The 25,597-nt window shown below is 35.2% G+C and overlaps 1 protein-coding gene across 5 annotated transcripts in view; it reads left to right on the top strand.

Annotated features, from left to right (window-relative positions):
- Positions 1 to 25,597, top strand: part of ANKRD17 (ankyrin repeat domain 17) — a 168,121-nt gene that overhangs the window by 66,424 nt on the left and 76,100 nt on the right. For all 5 annotated transcript variants that reach the window (XM_013964713.2, XM_018049565.1, XM_013964714.2 and 2 more), the window contains exons 2-10: positions 7,605 to 7,758; positions 12,660 to 12,816; positions 17,277 to 17,424; positions 17,668 to 17,815; positions 18,990 to 19,223; positions 21,802 to 21,896; positions 23,793 to 24,030; positions 24,863 to 25,054; positions 25,421 to 25,554. In XM_013964713.2, coding sequence (XP_013820167.2) covers positions 7,605 to 7,758; positions 12,660 to 12,816; positions 17,277 to 17,424; positions 17,668 to 17,815; positions 18,990 to 19,223; positions 21,802 to 21,896; positions 23,793 to 24,030; positions 24,863 to 25,054; positions 25,421 to 25,554 — 1,500 coding nt within the window. The remainder of the gene's footprint in view (positions 1 to 7,604; positions 7,759 to 12,659; positions 12,817 to 17,276; positions 17,425 to 17,667; positions 17,816 to 18,989; positions 19,224 to 21,801; positions 21,897 to 23,792; positions 24,031 to 24,862; positions 25,055 to 25,420; positions 25,555 to 25,597) is intronic.

The following is a 25,597-nucleotide window of genomic DNA, read 5'->3' as shown; positions in this document are numbered from 1 at the left end:
GGCGTAGGAGGATGGGAGTGTTAAAGTTCAAGATATCCAAATTCTATAGTTGCTAGCATTCTCATTTTTTAAATTATGTTTACTCTTTAAGACTGACTCTTTTTCCTATCCCCACTTTCCATAATCTTTCATTTGATATATTGATCAAATGATTGATAATTCCTAATTGGTTTCTTTATGTCTGTTGTCCTGTCTGTTTAAAACCATCTTTCACGTGGCCTCTGTCTTTCTAAAACACTATTTTAATGCTTAAACTCTTCAGAAGCTACCGTATAAACTGTAGACTTCTCCGCATAATACTGAAAAGCTCCATCTTCTTTAAGCATTATTCTTTTTACTATTTTCATTTGGAAATGTTTTTTCCTTCCTCTTTACAGTCTCTGTATTAGCATCTGTTTAGTACTATTTTCCAATCTTGTTTGATACAGTTAGCTATTTGTACATAGAGTTGCCTTTAGAGTTGCCTTTTTTATATAATATTTGTGGGAGGCATTGATTGTTAAAAAAATCATTTTGTATTACCATTCTCCCTTGGGTGTCCTACTACTTTGCACATAGTATGTAATTGGCAGTGAATATTTGTTAAATTGAATGGAATTTGTACATATGATATCTAGTTAATCAAAATATGCTATTTTCTTATTCTTTGGCTTCCCTGGTGACTCATATGGTAAAGAATCTGCCTACAATGCTGGAGACCTGGAATCGATTCCTGGGTTGGGAAGCTCCCCTGAAGAAGGGAATAGCAACCCACTCCAATATTCTTGCCTGGAGAATTTCATGGACAAAGGGGCCTGATGGGCTGTAGAGCCCATGGGATCACAAAGAGTTAGGCACCGCTGAGGGACTAACACTTTCACTTTCACTTTATTCTTTGGCATGAATACTAGTTTATTGTACTATAAAATGGACTGCTTTTCTCTAATATAGCAGTGATAATATATTTGTTCTGAAGAGTATTTAGTTTGAAATGTTATGCTAATGTTCACAATCGGTTCAGATGACCCTTTATTTCCATGTTTTCACGTGACTTTGTGTTTTGAGTATTCAAGGACCAGGACTTCCATTAATAGCATTAACAAATTCATTCACCTCTGACCATTGTTAAAAAGACTTTGGCTTTTATTGTTTAAGCATTTGTGTTCAGTTTATTTTGAGAAGAAAGTAAAAAAATACTTTGTTAATTGGATAGTATCTAGTTCAGTTCAGTTCAGTTGCTCAGTCCTGTCTGACTCTTCATGACCCCATGAATCGCAGCACACCAGGCCTCCCTGTCCATCACCAGCTCCCGGAGTTCACTCAGACTCACGTCCGTCGAGTCAGTGATGCCATCCAGCCATCTCATCTTCTGTAGTCCCTTCTCCTCCTGACCCCAATCCCTCCCAGCATCAGAGTCTTTTCCAATGAGTCAACTCTTCACATGAGGTGGCCAAAGTACTGGAGTTCCAGCTTTAGCATCATTCCTTCCAAAGAAATCCCAGGGCTGATCTCCTTCAGAATGGACTGGTTGGATCTCCTTGCAGTCCAAGGGACTCTCAAGAGTCCTCCAGCACCGCAGTTCAAAAGCATCAATTCTTCGGCACTCAGCTTTCTTCACAGTCCAACTCTCATATCCATACATGACCTCTGGAAAAACCATACCCTTGACTAGACGGACCTTTGTTGGCAAAGTAATGTCTCTGCTTTTCAATATGCTATCTAGGTTGGTCATAACTTTTCTTCCAAGGAGTAAGCATCTTTTACTTTCATGGCTGCAGTCACCGTCTGCAGTGATTTTGGAGCCCCCCAAAATAACTGTTAAGTAATTTTTTTGAAACAAAAGCAACATCTGTAGTAAAACATCACCCTAAAACTTTTTAAAAACTAAAAGGATTTAATGTACACGAAAGTATAAAGACTAGTGAAATAAAACCTCTGTAAATCTTTTCAGATTTAGCATTATCAAGAATTTGCTATACAACTTTAGTTTTCCTGAAATAGTTTACGACAAATTCCTGACAGTATTTGTGTATACTCCCAGCATGCATCTCTAAAATATAAGAGCAGTTTCTTACCTAACCAGATTGATTCCTTTATACTATTTAATACCCAACTCATATTCAGATTTCTTGATTTGCCTTGAAAATTTCAAGTAAGGTCTATATTATTTTGCTGGTTATGTCTCTGGAATGTCTCTAATTTAGAACATTTCTTCCCTTTTACTGTCTTTCTCTCTCTTTTAAAACATGTTCTGTATTTTAGTTGTTTTTGTTTGCTTCTGTTGAACTCAGTGGTTCTCAACTTCCCATCCCTAGAATATTTTGTTTTTGTTATTTCCTCCAAGGGGACATTTGGCACTGTCTGGAGATACTTTTGGTGTTGCAGCTTGTGATAGGATTGCTATTGGCACCTAGTGGGTAGAGGCCAGGGATGCTGCTAAACATCCTGAAGCGTGTAGGACAGCTCCCAACAACAAAGAATTATCTGGCTCATAATGCCAGCGATGCCAAAATTGAGAAGCCCCGATTTAATTTGTTCCAGATACTTGCCTTAATAATTTTTATAAACTAGAAGTTAATTCAAGGAGGCAACAGTACTTCGTAGGAGGTACTGTATATTTTATGTTGCATAAATCAGGGGCATATAATGTTTAGTTGTCTCACTTTTTTAAATTGAAAATTGGGTTCAGGTGATGGCAGCTTTATCCCTTAAATACAGAATTTAAAGTTAGCTTTTCTAAAGCAAAGTGAAAGAACAGCCTCTTTTACTGGTAGGAAGAATATTGGAACTTGTTAATTGTATAAGTGATCTCTTTTTGTTAGATGTTTAGAAACTTGCTGTTTAAATACAGATCCTGTGCTTCTGTTTTCTCATCTGTAGCAGTAAACTGAACCTGGTGATTTCTAAGACTTGTGCATTTTGTTCTTTGCATTAGACAAGAATTTGATGCACACACACCATTTTATAAAATATCCAGCTGGTCAAAACCACACATCCAAAGTAGTTTAGATATAATTTAAATTGTCATGCTTTGAATATCGATAACTTTGACAGATTATTTTCTTTAGGGAAGAATGAATTTAATAAGGACATTAATTTCCTTCTGTCTCTCCCCTCTTCATGAAAGTTATTTATACATTTCATCTAAGGAATTTCAGAATATTTATGTGAATTTATTACTCAAACCATTTTTAATGTTCCAGAACTTAGCTGTGATTGAAAATGAATTTTTTATATAGAAATAATATGATAAAAATGAGTCAGGTTTGAATCTAGCCTAATTGTATTTTGGTTTTTAATCTGAGTTTCCTTAGCTAAGGACATGTTAAGGAGGTGTATGCTCATAACTTAGTTGACATTTGAATAGAGTTACTTATTTTTGTATTTTTGTGACTGCATCTCCTTATATCTACATGTTCTATAATGCCATTCAACAATCTTTTCAGGTAGGAAGAGGAATTGGTGTTAAAGGAAGGAGTTGTCTTCTACTTCCTCTTCAGAACTCCTGTGATTTTTTTTTTCTTCTCTCTCTCTCTCTTTACCTTATGTACTTCTACTCTGTATTATTGTTATTGTATACTTTTATTCTCACATTAAAGTAAGTTCCTAGATACAAGGCCTAATTTTACACATCTGATAGTAGTAAACAGCAGTATCTCTTACTCAAAGATCGTAATAAAAGTGTGTTTAATATTAATGAATATAGCATTTTGTCATACCTGCTACCTAATACTTGACTTTTCTATATCTAGAAAATATACATTTATATAACTTCCTCTCCCTTCTCCGAATACACTACAACCTTTTAGAATCTGAAAAGAAACGAGCCTCAAACCATCTCTTATTTATTCAAGAATTATTTGAGTCCTCACAATGAGATAGGCATCATTTTAGTGGCTCCATATCAGTGCTCCAAACAAATTCCCTATTTCTGTGGAGTTTAGATAGACTAATAGTCATGTGAAAAATTTATAACAATTATGCAGAGTAAGATGGATGAGATAACTTGCTTAGCTCTCATAGGTAGCAAATGAGGCAGTAATGGTACCTAGGTCTTTAGATCCTGATGGTACCCTTGAAATTAGTTTCTTCTTCATAAATTGGGAGGTAGGGCAGGATACTATAGACATCCATTCCTGTTCTTTTCTTTCATCGTATGCCTTTTAAAATTTATAGAGCATTTCATAGGCATTTGAATCTACTGTTTTTTAAAATACCAGGTTCTTCACATAGTAAAAATAGTGGGGGTTTCCCAGGTGGCTTAGTGGTTAAGAATCCACTTGCCAAGCAAGAATAGAGGCTGGATCCCTGGGTTCGGAAGATCCCTTGGAGTCTCAAATGGCAACCCTCTCCAGTATTCTTGCCTGGGAAAATCCCATGGACAGAGGAGCCTGAAGGGCTACAAGTCCATGGGTCACAAAAGAGTCAGACATAACTTAGTGTCTATACAACAACAACAAAAAATCGTGGGCTTTAAAAATCAATGTAAGAGCTTTCAAAAACACTGATTTAGCTGTTTGGCTGTGTAGGGTCTTAGTTGTGGCATGTGGGTTCTTCGTTGTGGCACACGGGCTTCTCTAGTTGAGGCGTATGGACCCAGTAGTTCTGGTGGCTAGGGCTTAGGTACTCCCCCTTCTTCAGTATGTGGAATCTTAGTTCCCCAACCAGGGATCAAGTCCCGTATGTTGGAAGGTGGGATTTTTAACCACTGGACCACCAGGGAAATCCCTGTAAGAACTTTTATGGATGGAAATTTTCTTGGGATCCAGTGGTCAGTACTCCTGGCTTTCACTGCTGAGTGCACAGATTGACTTCCTAGTCTGGGGAATTAAGATCCTTCTAGTTGCATAGCCAAAAAAAGAACTTTCATGGACTTGATTTAATAAAACATATTTCTGCATTTAGTATGCCTCATGAAAAGATTGAAGTGTATTTTTCTAAGTAAATTTTCACCAAACTTAGTTAAGATGTGGTGTGGCATAAGGGGACCTTATATCAGGAAATTGCTTTTGATGGAGATTTAATACCTTCTATGATCTAATTTGTAACTTTCTGACCTTTCCTATAGTAAATCCTATATTCTAGCATGTAGAAATTTTATGCTTGTCTACCAATACTGTATTCCTTCTCCTTTTGTCTTATACCAATTAGTTATTTTGGTCAAAGTCCCTTTGTATGTTTTTTTGCATGCATTGTCTCCTTTGAACAGTTTTAGTACCTTTGCTCTGAACTTTTGGTTTGGCACTCTGCACTGCGCTTTGGCTCAAATGGTAAAGAATCTGCCTGCAATGCAGGAGACCCAGGTTTGATCCCTGGGTCACAAAGATCCCCTGGAAGAGGGAATGGCTACCCACTTCAGTATTCTTGCCTAGAGAATTCCATGGACAGAGGAGCCTGGCAGGCTACGCAGTTCATGGCATCAATGAGTCAGACACAACTGAGTGACTAACACACTTTCATTGCTCTTTGATACCTTTTGTTTTCTAAAACATTAATTTGAAATATTTAATTTTTCATCTGTTCATTTTACCTATGTACATTTTTTCATGGTTATTTACTCTTTTTTTTTTTTGTCTTCTATTGTATTGAAAACCTGTAGATACTTTAACAGAGAAAATATCATTGGGATGCAATGTTTTCTCTAGAAAGACTCATATTCCGAACCATGGTTAAAGATAAAAAGACATAGTTTTTACCATGCTATAATTTTGAATCACATATTTCTTTGACCAAACCATGGTGAAAAGTCCACTTTCTAATATATAACACTTAGGCTTTCACTGCTTCCTTTAGAAATAATTTAAAGTTTATTTAAAAAGTTGTTTATTTTATATCAGTTGTTATAGATTTTTAAAGTTAATATACAGCAAAGTTTTGAAAAGTTTTCAAAGATTTAGAGATTATTTTCAGAATATTCTCTGTGTATTTATACTTGAAATATTAGAAATATGAAATATTATTTCATATTAAACTGTATTAGCTTAAGGGAAATTTTGAAAGAAACATTATCTCCCCCAAATTTAACATTCAGTATTAAATATGTATAGATTAAAAATAGGATTTATGTCTGATTGCTAAACAGGTGACTTTCAAAGATGGAATGATACAGTTTCTGATGTTATATTGGTTAAGAATTTATTTCATTTTAGTTATTACAGTGTTAAAAGTACTTTAAACTTGTGAAATAAATTTTATCCAATTATGTTAGTGATATTTTATATAATAACTATCACCTTTTTATCAGCAAACTAAAAAAAAAATACATCTTTCTACCTATTCTTAAGTAGCACTATGACAAGGGATGTCAAAATAAAACTTTTCCCTTAAAAGTCTTAAGAGCTGCTGTTTCTAATTCTTTACATTTCTATTCATTGAGTCTGGTATATGTTACTGTATCAGTGGTTCTCATTGTATGATCTGCAGCCCTCTCAAGTTCTCAGAAATCAGTAAGAATGTTCAAAAGATCAAAATTGTTTTCATCACTATACTAATATTTTACTTGCCTTTTTACTGGGTTGATGTATTTACACTGATGATACAAAAGCAATGGTAGGTAAAATTGCTGGCTTCTTAAGGCCATGGCATCAAATTATACTAGTATCATTGTATTTATCATTATCATACACTCAGAGTTATAAAATTAAAAAGCCATTTTCACCTGACGAATAATTTGATAAAGCAGTAAATATTAATTTTTTGAAATCTCCGTATATGATTACATATCCTATTAATGTTATGTGATCAAATGGGAAGTACACGTAAAGCACTACCACTGACAGACACACTATATCTATCAAAGTTAAGACATTTGGCAAATGTTCTCAAAAATGATCGAAGTGAGCCTATTGCTTTAAGGAAAACAGTCAGTATTTGTTATTAGTGATAAAATTAAGCTTACAGGCACAGATTAGAATTTCAGAAATTTTATTTGCCTGAGCTTCACAGCTTTGCAGTACTTAAAAACTTTTGTAATGAAACCAGTAGTGATATTAATGATGTGTTTTTTGATATTGTTGGAGAAGGCGATGGCAACCCACTCCAGTATTGTTGCCTGGAGAATCCCATGGACAGAGTAGCCTGGCATGCTTCAGTCCATGGAGTCACAAAGTTGGATATGACTGAAGCGACTAACACTTTGATATTGTAGTTTAATTTTGAATTCGGTAAATATTAGTAAATATAACCCCTAAGGGAAGTCTTTGGGAGCAGAACAGTACTTTATAGGTGTATAAGGGTGTCCTGAGAACAAAAGATTTAAGAACAGCTGATTTAAGTCTTCTACTGAAGTCAGACATGTCTAGCTAAGTATTTACATCATAACCTCCCTCATGCGCTACCCTTCCCCCATGAAAATAGACGAACACCTATGATTTCAGTAAGGAAAACAAATATCATACATATGATATGAATAATACATTCTTAAAATATTCTACAAATTTAATTTTCTACTTTGAACTGTGGGCTTATATATTCCATTGAAATTATTTAGGATTGCATTGAATTTATCATTGATACTGACATTAAAATATTTTTCTCTCTCTTTTTCCTCTGTTTGTTTCTCTTCCCACTTTCCTTTTCTCCTTTCATTTCTCCCTTCCTTCCATTTTTTGGTATTTGTTTTCTAGGTGGAGTCTTTCATTTTGGATCAAGATGATTTGGAAAATCCAATGCTGGAAACGGCTTCCAAGTTACTTTTGTCAGGTACCGCTGATGGTGCAGACCTCAGGACAGTAGATCCAGAAACACAAGCTAGACTGGAAGCTTTACTAGAGGCTGCAGGTAAGTCTGCAAACTCTATATATATAATAAGCCTACCTAATTTTCCAAAGTTCATTTGACTTAAAAATTCTAGTTATTATAAAGGTATGATCTTAGATATTTAGTGTAAAACTATTCATAACAGTTAAGGATTACTTTCTGGAGAATTACATGGAACATTTCATGAAAGCACATTTTCATTGACAGAATACAATTGACAGGTTGCTGTAAACCTTATAAACAGAAACTTCATATACAGTTAGTTTATATTCATCTTGAATTCCATTTTTGCAAATTCATCCACTTTATAAAATATATTTATATCCCCATATTAATACTCACAGCACTTTCTGTCTTTCATAGAAATGCACAGAACAGTGAAAATTTTGATTTATTCTATGTGGATGTTTTCTGCTGAGATGATGCTCTCTGCCTTCTTGTGTCAGCTCTCATAATCAAATGTCCTTTCCACAATCTACTTTGGGTTACATTTTCCACATTTTTGTGCCTTTTGTTGGTTATTTCACTGTTTAAAATGGCTCCCAAGTATAATGCTGAAGTGCTCTCTAGTGTTCTAAATGTGAGCAGGCTATGATGTGCCTTGTGGAGAAAATAGGTGTATTAGAAAAGCCTTTTCAGCTCGAGTTACAGTGCTGTTGCCTGTGAGTTCAGTGTTAAAGAATCAAGTATAGTATATTAAAAACACACATGAAACAAGTTTATATATTGACTGGTTAATACAGATGCTCAGGCCAGAGTCTTTCAGGCACCTAGCCCTATATTTCCATCTGGAGGAGTATCCATTAATTGAGTGTTCCCAGTGATTTTACAGAACATAATTACCATGAATAATAAAGATTATACTGTGTATAATTCCTTCCACTTTTGGGGTCATAGACTGTTTTTAAAACCTTTTAAAGTGAGGGAGATGAAAATTGTGAAATTATTTAAAAATATGTCATAAGAGTAACAGGGAATGATTCTCCTGAAGATGAAGAGACTTGAATTGAATATAAGAGAGCTGTTTGTTTTCTCTTGTCTGAAGAGGCAAAACCAGGTTTAAAGATGCCACATGAAAGTAGATTTCAGCTGAAAGGAGCTATCTTTGGAGATAGAATTCCTTTTTATATAATGCTAATAGTTGCTTTGTTTTTCTCATCTTTATGTTTATTCCCATTTTTTTCCCATTTTCTTTATAGTAGCTAACAATCAAGATATCAGCTAAGCTGAGTTCTCATCTGTAGGCTATAGAAGAAAATTCACTTCCAAGTTTATTATATTCGTAGTGGAATTCAGTTCCTTGGAATTGTGGGACTGAGATCTTGCTATTTGTACAAACTGTCAACTGGAACTGCGCTCCTGTACAGCAAGCCTGTTTGACTGTCCACATTTCCTTCATCTTCATATCAGCATGGCATGTAGAATCCTTGTGCTTTGAATCTCTGACTTCTTTTCTCCAACCAGCTGTAGAAATTTCTTTGCTCTTCCTGGGGTCATGTTTGATAGGGTCAGGCCCACCCAGATAACCTTGTTATCTTCAGGTCAGCTATTCCATGGGAAAAGGGAAAGTGAAAGTTACTCAGTCATGTTGACTCTTTGTAACCCCATGGACTATACAGTTCATGGAATTCTCCAGGCCAGAATACCAGAGTGGGTAGCCTTTCCCTTCTCCAGGGGATCTTCCCAACCAGGGACTGAACCCAGGTCTTCTGCATTGGAGGTGGATTCTTTACCAGCTGAGCCACAAGAGAAGTCCAAGAATACTGGAGTGGGTAGCCTGTCCCTTTTCCAGTGGATCTTCCTGATTCAGGAATCAAACTGGGGTCTCCTGCATTGCAGGCGGATTTTTTGCCAACTGAGCTATCAGTGAAGCTAATCATGAGGATAAAAATCTGTCAAATTCACAGTCCCAAAGATTATATATAGCACATACACCAGAGCTGGGTGTTCTTGGGAACATTTTAGAATCCCTAGTATACCAATGATTGTACAGAAGCCACTCCATTTCTTTGAAACCCCAAATGTCAGTATCTTTAAGTCTTTTCTCTGTGGCTGTTTAATTTCTTGCCTGTTTTTGTCTAGGCTTCCCTGGTGTCTTAGATGGTAAAGAATCTGCCTGCAATGCAGGAGACCTGAGTTTGATCCCTGGGTCGGGAAGATCCCCTGGAGAAGGGAATGGCAACACACTCTTGTATTCTTGCCTGGAGAATTCCATGGACGGAGGAGTCTGGTGGACTACAGTCCAAGAGTCGGACATGACTGAGCGACTCACACACAACACACACACATTTTTGTCTAGTGAAATAGAAATGCTGGCTGCCAGCGTTTTGAGAGCTGAGAGTAGAAAGGGGGCTAAGGATCTCACTGTTTTATCATGCATATGCTCATCTGATCCTCATTTCCAGTTTAATATTATCTCTTCTTCATCTATACTTGATGTGTCCTAGCCCAGGGTCTTTCTGGTTTAGTTTATTTAGAGAACAGTCATCTGCTGTGCAGTTTATGGATGGAGTCTTAAATGTCTAAATGCTCCTCATAGGAGTTCAGCCAGTCTCTCTGTTTTCCAACCCAAACCTTACCCTTGTACCTGGAACCTGTATATAGCTACAGGGCCGATCACCTTATTTCTCTTAATTATCTATGTTTCTGCTTACTTTGTTTTGTCAAGTCAGTTACATCTCCTCTTTACTTTATATTCATTAATATTAGCTTTGATTTACAAATTTCTTCTAATTTTATCAAAGATGAAGTTCCTGTTTTATTTTAGTTTTCCTCTGAGTAAGTTCTAAGAAGAAAAAGGGCAGAAATAATTATCTTAAAATAATCTTGAAATAAGAAAACTAATCTTTTAATTCACCTTTTCTCTGAAGTTATATGGTTCTGTTGTTCAACTGATTAAATGTCCTAACTTGGAAAAAACAATCTGGTCATGTATCTTTTATTTGATCTCAACTGATTAATATCTAATAATTGAATAAGACTAGTAAAAAAGATCACAGTAATCCAAAATGGTGAGATTAATTTTCAACCACTGTTTATTTGACAAGTTGCTATGTATTTCTTAGGTTACTTCCTAGTTATTTTTATAAAATAGATATGAAGATAGAAGAAGTCCATAATAATTTAATATAGAATATTTTGTTCTCAATGTTATTTCTTTTTAAAATGGGAATTACTTTCTATTGATCCAGATGTATTCTCTTGTTTAATGTTTCTTTTGCTGTCATTGACAAACAGTTGTTAAATAGCCGGTGAGAGCTGGCTAAAATGTTGGGGCTAATTCTCTCCTGTGAGAATGCATCTGTAAGCTTGGTCTTAATAATGTTAGGATATTTACCTAACTAACCACAGATGTCTTATTGACTAAATACTACCATAGCAGGTTTGGACTATAGCTGGCTTTTGGTATTAGTAATAGGAATTATACAGTAGGTATCTGTCTTATCAAACCAAGACTGTTTTTATTCTTTGTACATCTTGATTGTAGCAGACACTAAATTTGATTGCTCCTTACATTTGTTACATCTAAAATCAGAAAGGCTTCTTGCCAGATTTATTCCATAAGATGTTATATTTCATATCTTGGATTTTTCAGAAAGAAAAGCAAATGCATGTAAACTTTTTATAAACTTCAAACACAAACTTATATGATATTTTTGAGCCCTTCCACTATTAAAAGAAATCTGTTCAAATATGTTTATTATCATCATTTGGGAGATCTTTTTGGTCTTTGTCTTAGTTAAATAGTTTGTTTTAAAACTTATATTTGAATAATTTGGGGGTCTTCTTTAAAAATGTAGGTTATCAGTTGGTAATTTGCGGTTCTGAGATTCTGCATTTCTAACAAACTGCCAAATGACAGTAATGCTTTTTGTTTATGAACCATGTGTTAAGTAGTGGGGTTCCTTAATATCCCTTAAAACATTAGATATTTTATCTTCAAGTTAGAGCAAAGGTTCTTAAATCCTGGCTGTACATCAGCATCTCCTTAGAGTTTTTAAAATATGTAGATCCCTAGGCCTCACTTTACCTGAATTATATCTTTAGATATAGGAGAGCTCAACATCTGAACTCTTGAAAGGCTTCACTGATGGGCAGCTTGTATTAAGCACTGCTGAGTTAGAATAGTAACTAAGTTAGAGATCAGCTTGCTTTATAGTAATATCTAGAATAGCAACAAGTTATGTCTCATGTAAATGGTAACTAACTATTTCTGCTTTGGAAACTTTCCAAAAAATTTGCTATTCTAAATGTCTTTTTTAGACGTGATGCTTCTAGACATGATTTTGGGTGTGTGTATTAAGTTGTAGTTGTAATTTGAAGCAAATAGATACTCACAGGTTGGTTATCTTTTATGTAGCCTGTAATGTCTTTTCAGTCCATTTTTTTTGTCACAAGTGGTAGTAGCCCAACTAAATAGTCTTAAGCTAAAGTGGCCATATACCAAAAGTATGGGGTTGGTGCTAGCTTCTGGTACTGCTAGAATCAATGAACTGAATATAACTTTATTAGTAATATCTCCTTTGTATTTCTCTGCTCTCCTCTATATTGACCTGTTTTGGGTAGTCTTTTTCTCCTTATGGTGATAAAAGTGGCTAAATAGCGCTTGGCGATTTGGCAACCTTTAAACATAGGTTCTTCTTCTAATGTCTAGCACACCTCTATGGATACCCAGTTGTTCCAGCATATACCAGCGACCCATTTCTACAACCAGAGAGCCACAGAGTTGAGCATGTATAGACTACATAAAGGAGTAAGATTATTAGACAGTTAGAGAACAGTGCTTTCTCAAGATTCTAGCCAGACAATATATATCTGTCCTCTATATCATTTGGAAGTTAACATAAATAGTTAAGTAACTTGAATTTTGCTTTGTTTCTCCTTTTGGGTATATCCAAATTGGTGTGAAAATAATATAATAGGAATAGGCAAATTATCTACGGCTGATGGTAAAGCCTTTGCAGATCCTGAAGTGCTTCGGAGGTTGACGTCATCTGTTAGTTGTGCGTTGGATGAAGCTGCTGCTGCACTTACTCGTATGAGAGCTGAAAGCACAGCAAATGCAGGGCAGTCGGACAAGTAAGTATATTTCTACTGTGATCAGTGTAAAAATATTTTCTTAAAGATAATAAAAATAGCTAACATTTATTGAGCATATATTTTGTGCCTGACACTGTACTAAATAACCACTTTACATTTGATGCCTTGTTTATACTCAAAAAAACCTTAGGTATAGATTTTATTTTTATTTCCATTTTACTTATGAAAAACTGTAAAGAAGTAACTTAATCAAGATCAAATAAATAACAAGTAGCAGAGCCAGAACACCCCTATCTGTCTGACTACAAAACTGACTTCAAAGCCAATATGTTATAAAAGACCTGTTGCTAATTTAGATTTTGTTTTCCTTTTTTTTTTTTAATGTTTTCCTGATAAGTCAATGATTTCTAATTAGTCATACCATTTTCTACTTCATGTGCATGAGGGAGAAAAAAAGTGAAAGTTGCTCAGTCTGTCCCAGTCTTTGTTATCCCATGAACTATAGCCTGCCAGGATCTTCTAGCCATGAAATTCTCCAGGCAAGAATACTGGAGTGGGTTGCCATTACCTTCTCCAGGGGATCTTTCCAACCCAGGGATCAAACCCTGATCATTGCAGGCAGTTTCTTAATGGTCTGAGCCACCAGGGAAGCCCACTTCATGGGTATGGTGGCGGTGGTGGTGGTTTAGTTGCTAAGTCGCGTCTGACTCTTGCGACCCCATGGACTATAGCCTGCCCAGCTCCTCTGTCCATAGGATTCTCCAGGCAAGAATACTGGAGTCAGTTGTCATGTCCTTCTCCATTCATGTGCATAGTTCTGACCATTTTGAAGGGATGGTTTTTATTTGTTTTTGAATGTTCAAAAATTTTGTAGATCTAGTTTCCGTAACTTGAATGTGATTGTGTTCCAAGGATGTCATCCTTCTATGTCCTGTAGTTCCTTTTATATAATACTTCACGTTTAGTAAGAACTCAGTAAATATTTTGTGACTTGGCCTATTAAGTTTTTCTAATGATGTTATGCAATAAAAAAAAATCATATCATCTTGTATATAAAACAATTATGGATAATATAGTTAAAAATTTAGTGCCTGGGAAGCATCTGGAAAAGAACCATTATAACATGTTACTGTCTTGATTCCTCAAAGGCTTCTTTTTTTCCCTTTAATTAAAAAGAAGCCATTAAGCCATTTTATTTACAGTTGACCCTTGAACAACATAGGTCTGACTGCACAGGTCCATTTATACACAGGTTTATTTTTTTCTTTCTTTTTTTGGCTGCACTGCGGAGCTTGTGGGATCTCAGTTTCCTGGCTAGGAATTAAACCCGGGACACAGCAGTGACTGCCAAATCCTAACCTCTAGACTACCAGGGAACTCCCAGCACAGGACCTTTTTGATAATAAATACTGTACTGCTGCACAGTCTGTGGTTGGTTGAATATATAGATACAGAAACAAAGATATAGAGGAACTATAGTTACAGAGGAACTACATATATGGAAGGCTGCCTATTAAGTTATTTGCAGATTTTCAACTGAGTGGAGTGTGGTTACTTCTCACCCCCATGTTGTTCAGGGGTCAACTGCATTTTAGCCATTGCCTTTAAACAGTTGAGGAAATAGGAATATTCTTTTGTGTATGAATTTAGAGAATAAAAAATAACATTCAAGAATTGTCTTTTGTATAATAGTGTTTTTAAGACTGAAGGAGAGGTTATGTAATATTAGCAAGAGTGTGAATTTGCTGTTTGTCTTAACTCTGTCTTCATTCATCTAAGTTTTTTAAAATTTATTTTACCATCCTTCTCATTGATTGACTCTAGTCTCAGGTTCTGTTCCTTAGTTACCATTCAGTTTTACTAGCCTACAATATTATTGATATTCTTTAGATGTTTTTTAATGTGGTACCTTCTGAGACTGGCAAGAGAAGAGATTTTAAACACCTTGGAGAGTATAGTTCAAAGGGGAAATAGGAAAAATAGTCATTGATTCTTTGGCATTGAAAGTACTAGAAGTGGTCAGCAGAACAGTAGAGCATGTTTGTGACAGTCATATTTGTTCAGCAAAGTTTGAGAAACAAGGGGAGTGCAGTGATGCTATGTGCCAGATTTTACATTAGTTAAGTGTGGACCCATGTGCCAAATTTAGCATACATTTTGCATGGAAGTTCTGAACTTCAGCTATTGCTAGAGTAGTTCCCGAAAGGCTGTTTTAAAGCTAACACATCTAAGGAAATTGAGCAAAAGTTCAAATGGGAAAATAGAGGAGAATCTGTGCCTGAGGGGTAAAGAAAAAATGAGAGATCACCTGAAAGGGAGAAAAGAGTGTGTTTTTTTTTACAGGAAATGTCATGTGGGAGGGATTTGTCCTGAGCTTACTTAAAGGTGATAGAGAACACTGAGGCTAGAAACTGTCAGTGCCTGTAAAATGCAAGATTAAGAGAGAAACTTAGTAAGTGCTGTTTAAGACTTTCACTTTGGCAAGGGTCAGCACAGTTAACAAGGGACTTTGGGCAGAAAACATTGAATGGAAAAGTGCTAAGGTAGTGTTTGAGGTTGGAGGTCATGTTGCATTTTTAATAGAGTAATCAGAGAAATCCTCACATAGTAGGTGGTTTTTCAGCAAAGACTTGAAATAGATAACATCGAATTATTTGGGACTTTTCCTGGTGGCTCAGATGGTAAAGCGTCTGCCTACAACACGGGAGACCCAGGTTCAATCCCTGCATTGGGAAGATCTCCTGCAGAAAAGGCAATGATCTGTGCCTGAAAGAAGTTCTCTTGTCAGGGGGATAGCAGATACGTAAATCTTGGCCTTGCAGCCGAACTAGCATGTTTAATAAAAAACATGAAGTCCAACTTGGCTAAAGTGGAAAGAGTAAGAGTGAGAATAGTAGGTGATGAAACCAGAGAAGTAAAAGGAGTATGAGATCCTCCCACTGGACAGGATAAGAATTTAACTTTTACTCTGAGTAAGGTTAGAGGCTGGTGGAGGATTCTGAGCAGAGGAGTGACATGATCGACTTCCTTTTTAAACAGGATCTCTCTGGTACCATCATTGAAAAGAGCCTGGAGGAGAGCAGGGGTAAAAGCAGGGAGACTGCTTAGGAGACTTTACCATAATCATGGCCAAGGATGATGTTGAAACTGAGTTTTAGTGATAGTAGGGGTATGGAAAAGGCCTATAGTAATTAAAGTGACAGGGCCATGTTTTAATAAGAAGCTGTAAGAATTGAGGTTTATTTTAAATAGAATATTAATTAAGAGACTTGGATTTAGTGTTTTGCTAAGAATGAATTTTATCTGTAAGTGAAAGAATCTTTAGAAATGTCCATAATTGAAATTCTTATGGGCAATTTACAGGGCAAAAATTTACACTTTCAGTCTAATTTTCGGTTGTTCCACCACTTCTTTGACTCTCCTTTTGGCTTGAATTAAGTCTTTGCCTTACCTGCATGTTTTTCATACTTCCCCAAAATGTGATGGTATAAGTAAATACTTCGAAAAAAAGAAGAATCTGCTTATCAGTTATTTATCAGTTCAGTTCAGTCACTCATTCATGTCTGACTCTTTGCGACCCCATGGACTGCAGCATCCAGGCTTCCCTGTCTATCACCAACTCCTGGAGCTCGCTCAAACTTGTGTCCATTGAGTCGGTGATGCCAGCCAACCATCTCATCCTCTGTCATCCCCTTCTCCTTTTTCCTTCAATTTTTCCCAGCATCAGGGTCTTTTCCAATAAGTCCACTCTTCACATCAGGTAGCCAAAGTATTGAAACTTCAGCTTCAGCATCAGTCCTTCCAATGAATATTCGGGACTGATTTCTTTTAGGATGACTGGTTTGATCTTGCAGTCTAAGGGACTCTCAAGAGTCTTCTCCAGCACCATAGTTATTTCTAGATTAGTCCAAAGTATATGCTCAAAACTTCCTGTCTCATTTCCTTTTACTTAATTGTAGAACCCAGATAGGCCTTTATAATTAGTGAAAGTTTTACCCATTTCATTAAATTTTATAAAATTTTTCTCGTGGCTGAGCTTTGCAAACAGAACTGTAGTAGTAACTCAATTTTTTCTTCATGTGATTTTCTATACAATTTTATGTTTAAAATTTTTTTTTTCTACAAATAGTAAATAAGACTGTCTTTCAGCTACATGACTGAAAACAGTTTGTAATGTTGATAATTTTAATTGAGTGAGTTTTATATGTAGATTTTAAAAACTCAGGCTTCCCTGGTGGCTCAGACGGTAAAGAATCTGCCTGCAATGAGGGAGACCTGGGTTCATTCCCTGGGTTGGGAAGATCCCATGGAGAAGGGAATGGCTACCCACTCCACTCAGTGAATGAATCATTTTATTTTCTTTTTGTTTTGAGTCATATTGAAATAATCATATTTAGTGCTACTTATTTAGTGCTACTGTCCAGATTAACTTCAAAAATCAATACTTAATGTCAGGCAGTTTTTTATTTTCTTACATCCTGATATTCTTCTCCTAATAGCCGCAGTTTGGCAGAAGCCTGTTCAGAAGGAGATGTAAATGCTGTGCGAAAGTTACTCATTGAAGGGCGAAGTGTAAATGAACATACCGAGGAAGGGGAGAGCCTTCTTTGTTTAGCTTGTTCCGCTGGATATTATGAGCTTGCACAGGTTTGTATTATCCAAATAAACTTCACGGGTTTTTTTTTGTTTGTTTGTTTGTCAAAATTTGGCCTGTGTATTAAGGAAATAAAATGAAATCAACCATCAGGCTCATTTCAAGAAATAGTTTTGTTAGATATAGTTTTTGTTTATTGGCTTTTTACTGTAATATGGCTAGGTAGGTGTTAATGTAAATGTATGTTCAAGAAATATATAGTTTTCTAATATCCTTTCAACTTTCTCTTTTGTAAGGTTTTGCTGGCAATGCATGCTAATGTGGAAGATAGGGGGATCAAAGGTGACATTACACCCTTAATGGCTGCTGCTAATGGAGGACATGTCAAAATTGTGAAGTTGCTGCTAGCTCATAAAGCTGATGTCAATGCACAGTCTTCAACAGGTTATGCATACCTCTTTTCCAGTATTTAAATCTTAACACCCTCTGTTAGTAATTAATTCAGATGAAAGTGCTCATTAGTGATGCTTTTGCAGTTTTCAATACTGCAGATTTGTGTACGTCTGTGCATTAGGCTTAAAGTATATACAGTGTGTTTTGAATGAAATATCTCCTGTTTTGTGTATGAGGGCTATCTTGGCCTTGGTTCTTTTATATTAAACACTGACTGGGTTAGAAGGACCATTTTCTTAGAAATGAAGAAGTATGGGCTATACCTCCCAAACCCAGGTTTTCTATTTGTCAGGGAAGAAGGGAAGGGAAAATAGGGAGAAGCACAAGAAGGATATGCAGCAGAAGGTAGGTCTGTCATTGTCTAGTGTATTAAATTGTGGCCTAGAGGAAAACAAAGACATGCTCCACCAGAGACAGAATGTTAATCTAAATCAGTTTTTTTTTTCTTTCAAACTTGGGCATAGATGAATTTGTATCAAAGCTCTAAAATATATGAAAATATATTTTGTGCATTTCCTTCATGCAAGATTTTCAAATTTATTAAATATTTTAAATAATTTTAAAGCTCTATAGGTTCTGATTTGAGGAGGTTTTAGGATTCCTTATTTTACCCAGAAGTTAAGTTTTTTTCCCCCTCTTAACATGGGAAGTTTTTATCATTAAGAGGGAATGTTTTTGAAATTATTTTAACTTTGACTACCAGTTAATTGATGTTTAAAGTTGTAGTAAAACCAGCATGTGGTTAAAAGGACCAGAATGAGGTATATCTATATATGATGAATAATTGCAATCTAAAGAACAAATGCACTTTGGGAAACATTTCTCAGATTAAAATTAGAATGAATATGACTTTTTTCTCATGAGAAAAGTTTGCTTCAGAATTGCTCAGTTCTTTTATAACTACAGTTGTGATAAGTGTATATGATTTTCCTCATGTGTTTAACCCTGATTTTGAAATGGAAAAAAATGGGAGTTGGTTTCAGTAAGATAAAATGTAATAAAGAAAAGAATTGTATGTTTAAGTGTAATAGCTAAATTTATTAAAGTTTTATAGTCTCCTGTGTCTGAACTGAACTGAACTGATGTCAGTTTTCTCTTTGATACTAAATAAACTTGTTTTATTTTGCTATTTTATCTGAATGTCTATTTTTCTTCATTAAAATAGGCAATACAGCACTTACCTATGCTTGTGCTGGAGGGTATGTAGATGTTGTAAAGGTGCTCTTGGAATCCGGTGCTAGTATTGAGGACCATAATGAAAATGGTCATACTCCTCTTATGGAAGCTGGAAGTGCTGGACATGTGGAAGTAGCCAGATTGCTGCTAGAAAATGGGGCTGGCATTAATACGCATTCCAATGAATTTAAAGAGAGTGCCCTTACATTAGCTTGTTACAAAGGTACAGTAAAAAAAAACCTTTTTTTTTTCCTAAAAAAAAAAAAAAAAAAAAAAAAAAAAAAAAGAAGTTTTTAAACTCATGAATGTAGTATGGTTATTCACTTAAAAAATAAAAGATGGTAATAGTATGTAGTATGTCATACATAAAAGTGTTTAAAGTATTTCAGAGGTTAAAAGTTTTTAATATGTGAAGTTTATATAATTTTAAAAATATTCAATATTATAAATATTGTCAATGAAAAATAGTAATTGACCCAGTTTTTATCAGAAACATAATTTTAATATGCATTGTACTTTTTGATGTTTATGCTTGTGTTTTGCCTGGTTTACGCAAAAGGATCCTATTGAATTCAGATGTATTTAGGCTGTAAATTTAAAGTAAATGCACTGGAAGCTAAAACGATTTATTAACAAGAAGGTATGTAAGCTGTTTCTCATGAAGAAGGAGAAAAATGGAAGAGAAAGGGAGGATATATGAAAAAAAAACTATAAGTGGTGTGGAGGGGGTTTGTATTCAAAAGAACAATTTTTTAGAGTATCAACACGTGTAATAAAGGAAGAGCTGGTTAAAATTGAATCTGCCTGCCCAGATATAGTTGTACAAAGGAGTTAGTAACATAGTCTTCTAAGTGACATCAGTCAGCCTGAAAATATTGATAACAGAGTAAAATATCTTATTTTGGGGGTGAAGATAATTGTCTGAATAAATATTTAATCTTCAGCTAGCTTATGATTTAGATTCTGGATTCTAAAATGATAGCCACAGAGCCACATATTTTTCAGAATCAACCTTTATGTCTATAAATAAAGAAACTTTTCAAAAAGAAAATCTCATGAAATATTATATGTGCATAGCCATTCAATTTAATGTTTTTTACCATCTGCAGCTGTGTCTTGTTTCTGTCATAAAATAAGCGATAACATTTTTGACCCAGCGGCATCAAGAAAAAGCTCTTGAAAGGCAAAATACAAAATTTAAGGAAGCGCTCACTCTCAGTGGCTGAAGCTTCATATCCACTAGCTTGTGAGTGAATGTCTCCTTAAATTTTGCACCCAGGACTTTGATTCCCTCACTCTTGTGTTGTCCCCAATGTTGTTTTTCTATTTCAGAGCAGCCAGAGTTTTGTTAGGTCTTTTGGAATAATTTCACTTAAAAACGTGGCTAAAATAATCCTTATACAATTAAATGACTAAAATTTAAGTTAAATGTTAAAAAAGGCTCCCAAGGACTTTTGATTATCTGATGTTACAGATAATTCAGATTAAGGGTGCTTAGGAAGCCCAGCTGAGGTCTCTTAGTTCTCCACTTCTGCTTGGTAGTTAAGCAGAGGTTGATCTTCATTGTGAGGAGAGGAATTAAGCCTTGGGGCAGCCTCTAGGGCAGGCTGATTGGGTAGCTTTCTCTCACCTTTTCACAAATAGTTTGAAAGTGAAACTGGCTCCATTTTATCACTGAAAGCCACCTGGCCAGTGAGCACTGAGATGGGGTTATATATAACTACTCTTCCCTCTCTGCTTTGCTTGTAGGCCCATCCTGCTGAGGTTAGGGCTTGCAGGCTTTTATTAAAGAAACTGGGTAAAGAACTGAGCTCCTGGAGAACATTTCTACTACTTCCAGGGATCTGTGCACACTCTTAACTTTGCTTTATTTCTCGTGAGGTCTCCTAGGATACAAATTGACATGGAGGAGATGGGGAAGGGATAGAATTCAGGCCAAGACTAAACATTGATGTGGATCTTTGGGAAGGGAGAATGACAGAGAGGAAGGAAATGTAATTTGTTAGCAAAAACTAGGTATGGCAGATACACTTACTCACCAAAGTTAATTTAGTTTTAACTGTGATTCCACTATCCAGTCCTTCCCTCTATTCCCAGTTGATTGATAATTGACTGCAGCTCATTCCAGATACAGTTGGGGAAAAAATTAGTAACTTTTCTATTGTTTCTTACATGGTATCTGAAGTCCTTTTTAAAATATAATTGGTAATCCTTGTAACTACTCATAAGGTAATTATTATGTGAATTGAAGTTTATGGTTTATTTGAAACTATATAAATATATATGTATGTGTCTATATATATGTTAATATCTAAATGGAGAAATATAAATGGTGTTTCAAGGATATTTTTATATATGCCGTTTCCAACTTACATACAGCTTGTGAGTTTGTTATTGAAACTTAAAGCTCATTGCCTCATAAAAATAACTTCATTGGTGATTTTTCATCCCAGGCTGCAGTTCACAAAATCTAATTTAGTCTACAGTATAAATAACTGTGACATGCCTGGGCTTAACAAGGTTGTGGAGGGGATATTCCAGGTGCTGCATTTTAGTGCCAACCTTGTTCACCTGCAGCAAGGATTCTAGTAGCAGCATTTTCTGGGGCAAAAGGGTAAGGAGTAGAACAGCACAGATTACTTGTATAATTTGTGTTGGGCTGTCAAGGATAGCTTGTAGCTGATTTTAGTATTCTGCTGATATATTTATTACTGTAAGTTAAATACAGGTTTTCAAAATATAACTTTGCTTTTTTGGACTAATAAAATATTTTTAAGTAATCTTATAAACTTTTGGTTTAGGACATCTAGAGATGGTGCGGTTTCTTTTGGAAGCAGGAGCAGATCAGGAGCATAAAACAGATGAAATGCACACTGCTTTAATGGAGGCTTGCATGGTAAGATTGGTGAAATACATACTTAAAATTTATATATTAGGTAGAGACAGAGCCAGTGGATAATGAGTGCCATTTCCCTGGGTTCAAAGATTCTGTTTATCATGACTTACCGTGGATTAGAACCTTAGCTATCTGAGTTATCAGTCGTTTTCAGAGCCAGTTGAACAACATTAGCTTTTATCAGAGTGCTTTCTGAAGCTTTGTAGCACAACCTTCATTTTCTTGGTCTCACATAACTATACTGGTTTTATATAATTGGTGCAAAAAATGACTTTCTGACAGATTGATCAAGCATGTTAAAGATGAGATCATGATCCACAAGAGTATGTACATAATACAAAGTAAACATGTTCATCAAACCCACAATTAAAAATTTGTGAAAAATTTGAAATTAGAATATTGTTTGTGTTGCATAATTCTTCCTCTGTCGTAGTCTTTTTCTCAACCCTGAATTCCCTTCTTTAAGAACTTTAGTTTGTTCTTGAGAATGTATAAGAATAGTACTCTTAAACTTTGTATTTCAGTCTATGACTTGTGGCACAGAAATGTATCATAATAACTTTATAGAGAGATTTATGAGAAAACATACCAAAGATAAAATGACCCCAAATTAATTTGGTTTCTTGTCTCAACTTCCCTTCAGAGAATGATTATTGAAAGGATGTTAAATTTTAATTAGTAATTTAAAAAAGTAGCCATTTAAGCCATTTTTGTTTTTCTTATTGCCATACCAGTGTTAAACCATTCTTTTGAACAAACAGGTTTTCTTGGAGGGTTTAGAGTTCCCCACCTGTTAAAATGAGGATAATATCCTTCTCTAGGGTTGTTTTGAGGATTAAATGACAAAAATGTGTGTAAAATGCTCAGTAAAATCCCCATGATAAGGAACTTAAAACAGTTATGCCACCTCCACTAGAGAAACAACCTATGTGTAGATTAAATAATTAAAATGGAATATTCTGTGGACCTACTCTGCATGCAGTAGAATTAAATGTTATAAGCAAATGAAAGATATTAGTAGAGGCCATAGGTTTAGAGACTTGCTATGAGACTGAGATTTTAAACTGGACTTTGAAGGAAATGTAAGAGTTGACTGCTTATGGAGGAAGAAGTCTGAGCTTAAAGGAACAGCATGGTAACAGGAAGTAAGTAAAATAGTCATAAAACCATTAAAGTTGTGTAATATGGCAAGTACCAAGGTAAAATGGGCATGACATGTTTGAAAGAAGGTGAGATATCTGTGAGGTGATGAAGAAGGAAAAAGTATATCAAAAGAAGAAAGAATGGAAAAGTGAGCCGTGGAGTTGCCAACAGTGTGGGAAAGGGAGACCGATAAAGGAGACAGAAGATAGACCTTCTTTTTCTTAATTTTCACTGGCATTTGATTGTGAACAACAAAGGAAGTACCATGTACATACTGTACATGATGTATTCACTAATACATCATGCGGAATTCCCCCACTCGAAAAAGTATTGCATTTTTCTTTTTCTACCTAATCAGAAATTTGCTTGTCCTAAAGATTCCTATGAAAATCCTACTCTCCCCTTTCTAAACTTTATCCTTTTAGCACTTAAGCTTATACTATTCGGTATTGATGTTATCTCACAGTAATTTTTTGTTTTGTGTACTTAACTGTGTTTTTTTCTTGTTGGTAAATAAGTTTTTTGATTGAAAGTATTTTTCTACATATTTTATATCCTCAGTCTCTATTTACCACTACAATAAATACTAAAGGAATAGAAATAGGTCAACTTGCTTATTCAACTCTTAAATGTAGATGTATTAATTCTTATTTGAATTGAGATAAGTGAACTTCATTGTATAGCAGTTGAGAAGCATTTTTAACGATTTTTTAAAATGGTGCTGATTCACTTTTTTAATTGCATTGTAATCAGGATGGCCATGTTGAAGTAGCTAGGTTGCTCCTTGACAGCGGTGCCCAAGTGAACATGCCTGCTGATTCATTTGAATCGCCGTTGACCTTGGCTGCATGTGGTGGGCACGTGGAACTTGCAGCTTTGCTTATTGAAAGAGGAGCTAGCCTGGAAGAAGTCAATGATGAAGGCTATACACCACTGATGGAAGCCGCTCGTGAAGGACATGAAGAAATGGTGGCTTTACTTTTAGGCCAAGGTAACCAATACCAATCAAGACACTAAGGCATAAATGTATAACATGTAAGATGATAATTTATAAAGTTGAATTTAATTATTTCATCTTTCCAGTAGATTCATAATGAGGTGCTAAAATAACTCCCATACTGTGCTAAATAAAATTAAATATACTTCTTTATTATTTAAGAACTTTCAGAGCCTTTGTGTTCTGTGTGAATAAAAACAGAAAACTGGGAGTGGGGTAGGGTTGTAGGTTATATATTTCTAACTTTCTGTGCCTTAAAAATTATCATCTCTAGTATTATTGTGAGTTTATAGATATGTGTAAAGCTATTAGGACATTTTTGTCATATTGTACCAGTTAAGTGTTAGGTGTAGTGATGGTGGTAGTAGTGATGATAATGTTGTTGTGACCTTGGACAAGTTAATTAATCTCATTTCCTTAGATCAAAAATGGAGCTAATAAAAGTATGTAAAATGCATTAAATATTGCCTGACAAATAATAGCATGTTAAATATTATATGTTATTTTCATCAACATCTTTACCATCATTATTTTGGATCTTTATAACAAGGGACTACATTTTATTTTTCCTAAGTCCTTAAACCACATGACTTTTATCAACTCCTCTGGCTGAATCTTATTCCAGCAGTGTATATCAAATATGGACTCATGGATGTGGTTTTGATAGTTTTCTTTATTTTTAACTGCCTCTTGAAGTAGGGGAGAAGCACTTTATCATTTAGTAAAGTAATATAAATGTTCGTTTTTGAAATATAGTTTATTAGGAAATAACCATTCTTTGCTTATCTCTGGAATAAGTTAATGACTTTCTTTAAATATATTTTAGGAGCAAATATCAATGCACAGACAGAAGAAACTCAAGAAACTGCCTTGACTTTGGCTTGCTGTGGAGGCTTTCTGGAAGTGGCAGACTTTTTAATTAAGGCAGGAGCTGATATAGAACTGGGGTGTTCTACCCCTTTAATGGAAGCTGCTCAAGAGGGTCATTTGGAGTTGGTTAAATACTTATTAGCTGCAGGTAGGCATTTTTGCATTTGGGAGGTGTTTTTTTTTGTTTTTTTTTTTGCATAATTCATATAAGTAAATGTTACAATACAGATAACTTTTTTCTGATGTATGATGCACTGAATGTGTGTAGAAAAAAAGGTACGTTTTTGTGTGTATTCTGAGTAAATAATTTGCCTTATCACTGTTCAAAGTATCTGCAGTTTTAGTTTTAAGCAGTAGTCTGTTTCTAGTTTTTTTCTTTTTTGCTTTTAAACATGCAGACAATATCCTCTATTTCTAGACATGAATAAGGCTATTTTGTGTAATCTGAGGCGATATGGCTTCTCTAAAAGAAATTTCAGTATCCACATTTGTGTCTTATGATTCTTTTGTTAAGGCTGTGTATCTAACACAACTGCAGGAGCTAATGTTCATGCAACAACAGCAACAGGGGATACAGCACTAACGTATGCCTGTGAAAATGGTCATACTGACGTAGCCGATGTCTTACTTCAGGCAGGAGCAGATCTGGTAAGCCGTGGCACTTTCTAAATCTTAATTAAAGCTAAGACAA

Source organism: Capra hircus, chromosome 6, assembly GCF_001704415.2.
Source record: "Capra hircus breed San Clemente chromosome 6, ASM170441v1, whole genome shotgun sequence".
NCBI classification, from domain to species: Eukaryota; Metazoa; Chordata; class Mammalia; order Artiodactyla; family Bovidae; genus Capra; species Capra hircus.
The sequence above is the reverse complement of the archived record's forward strand: the minus strand, read 5'-3'. Positions and strand labels throughout refer to the sequence as shown.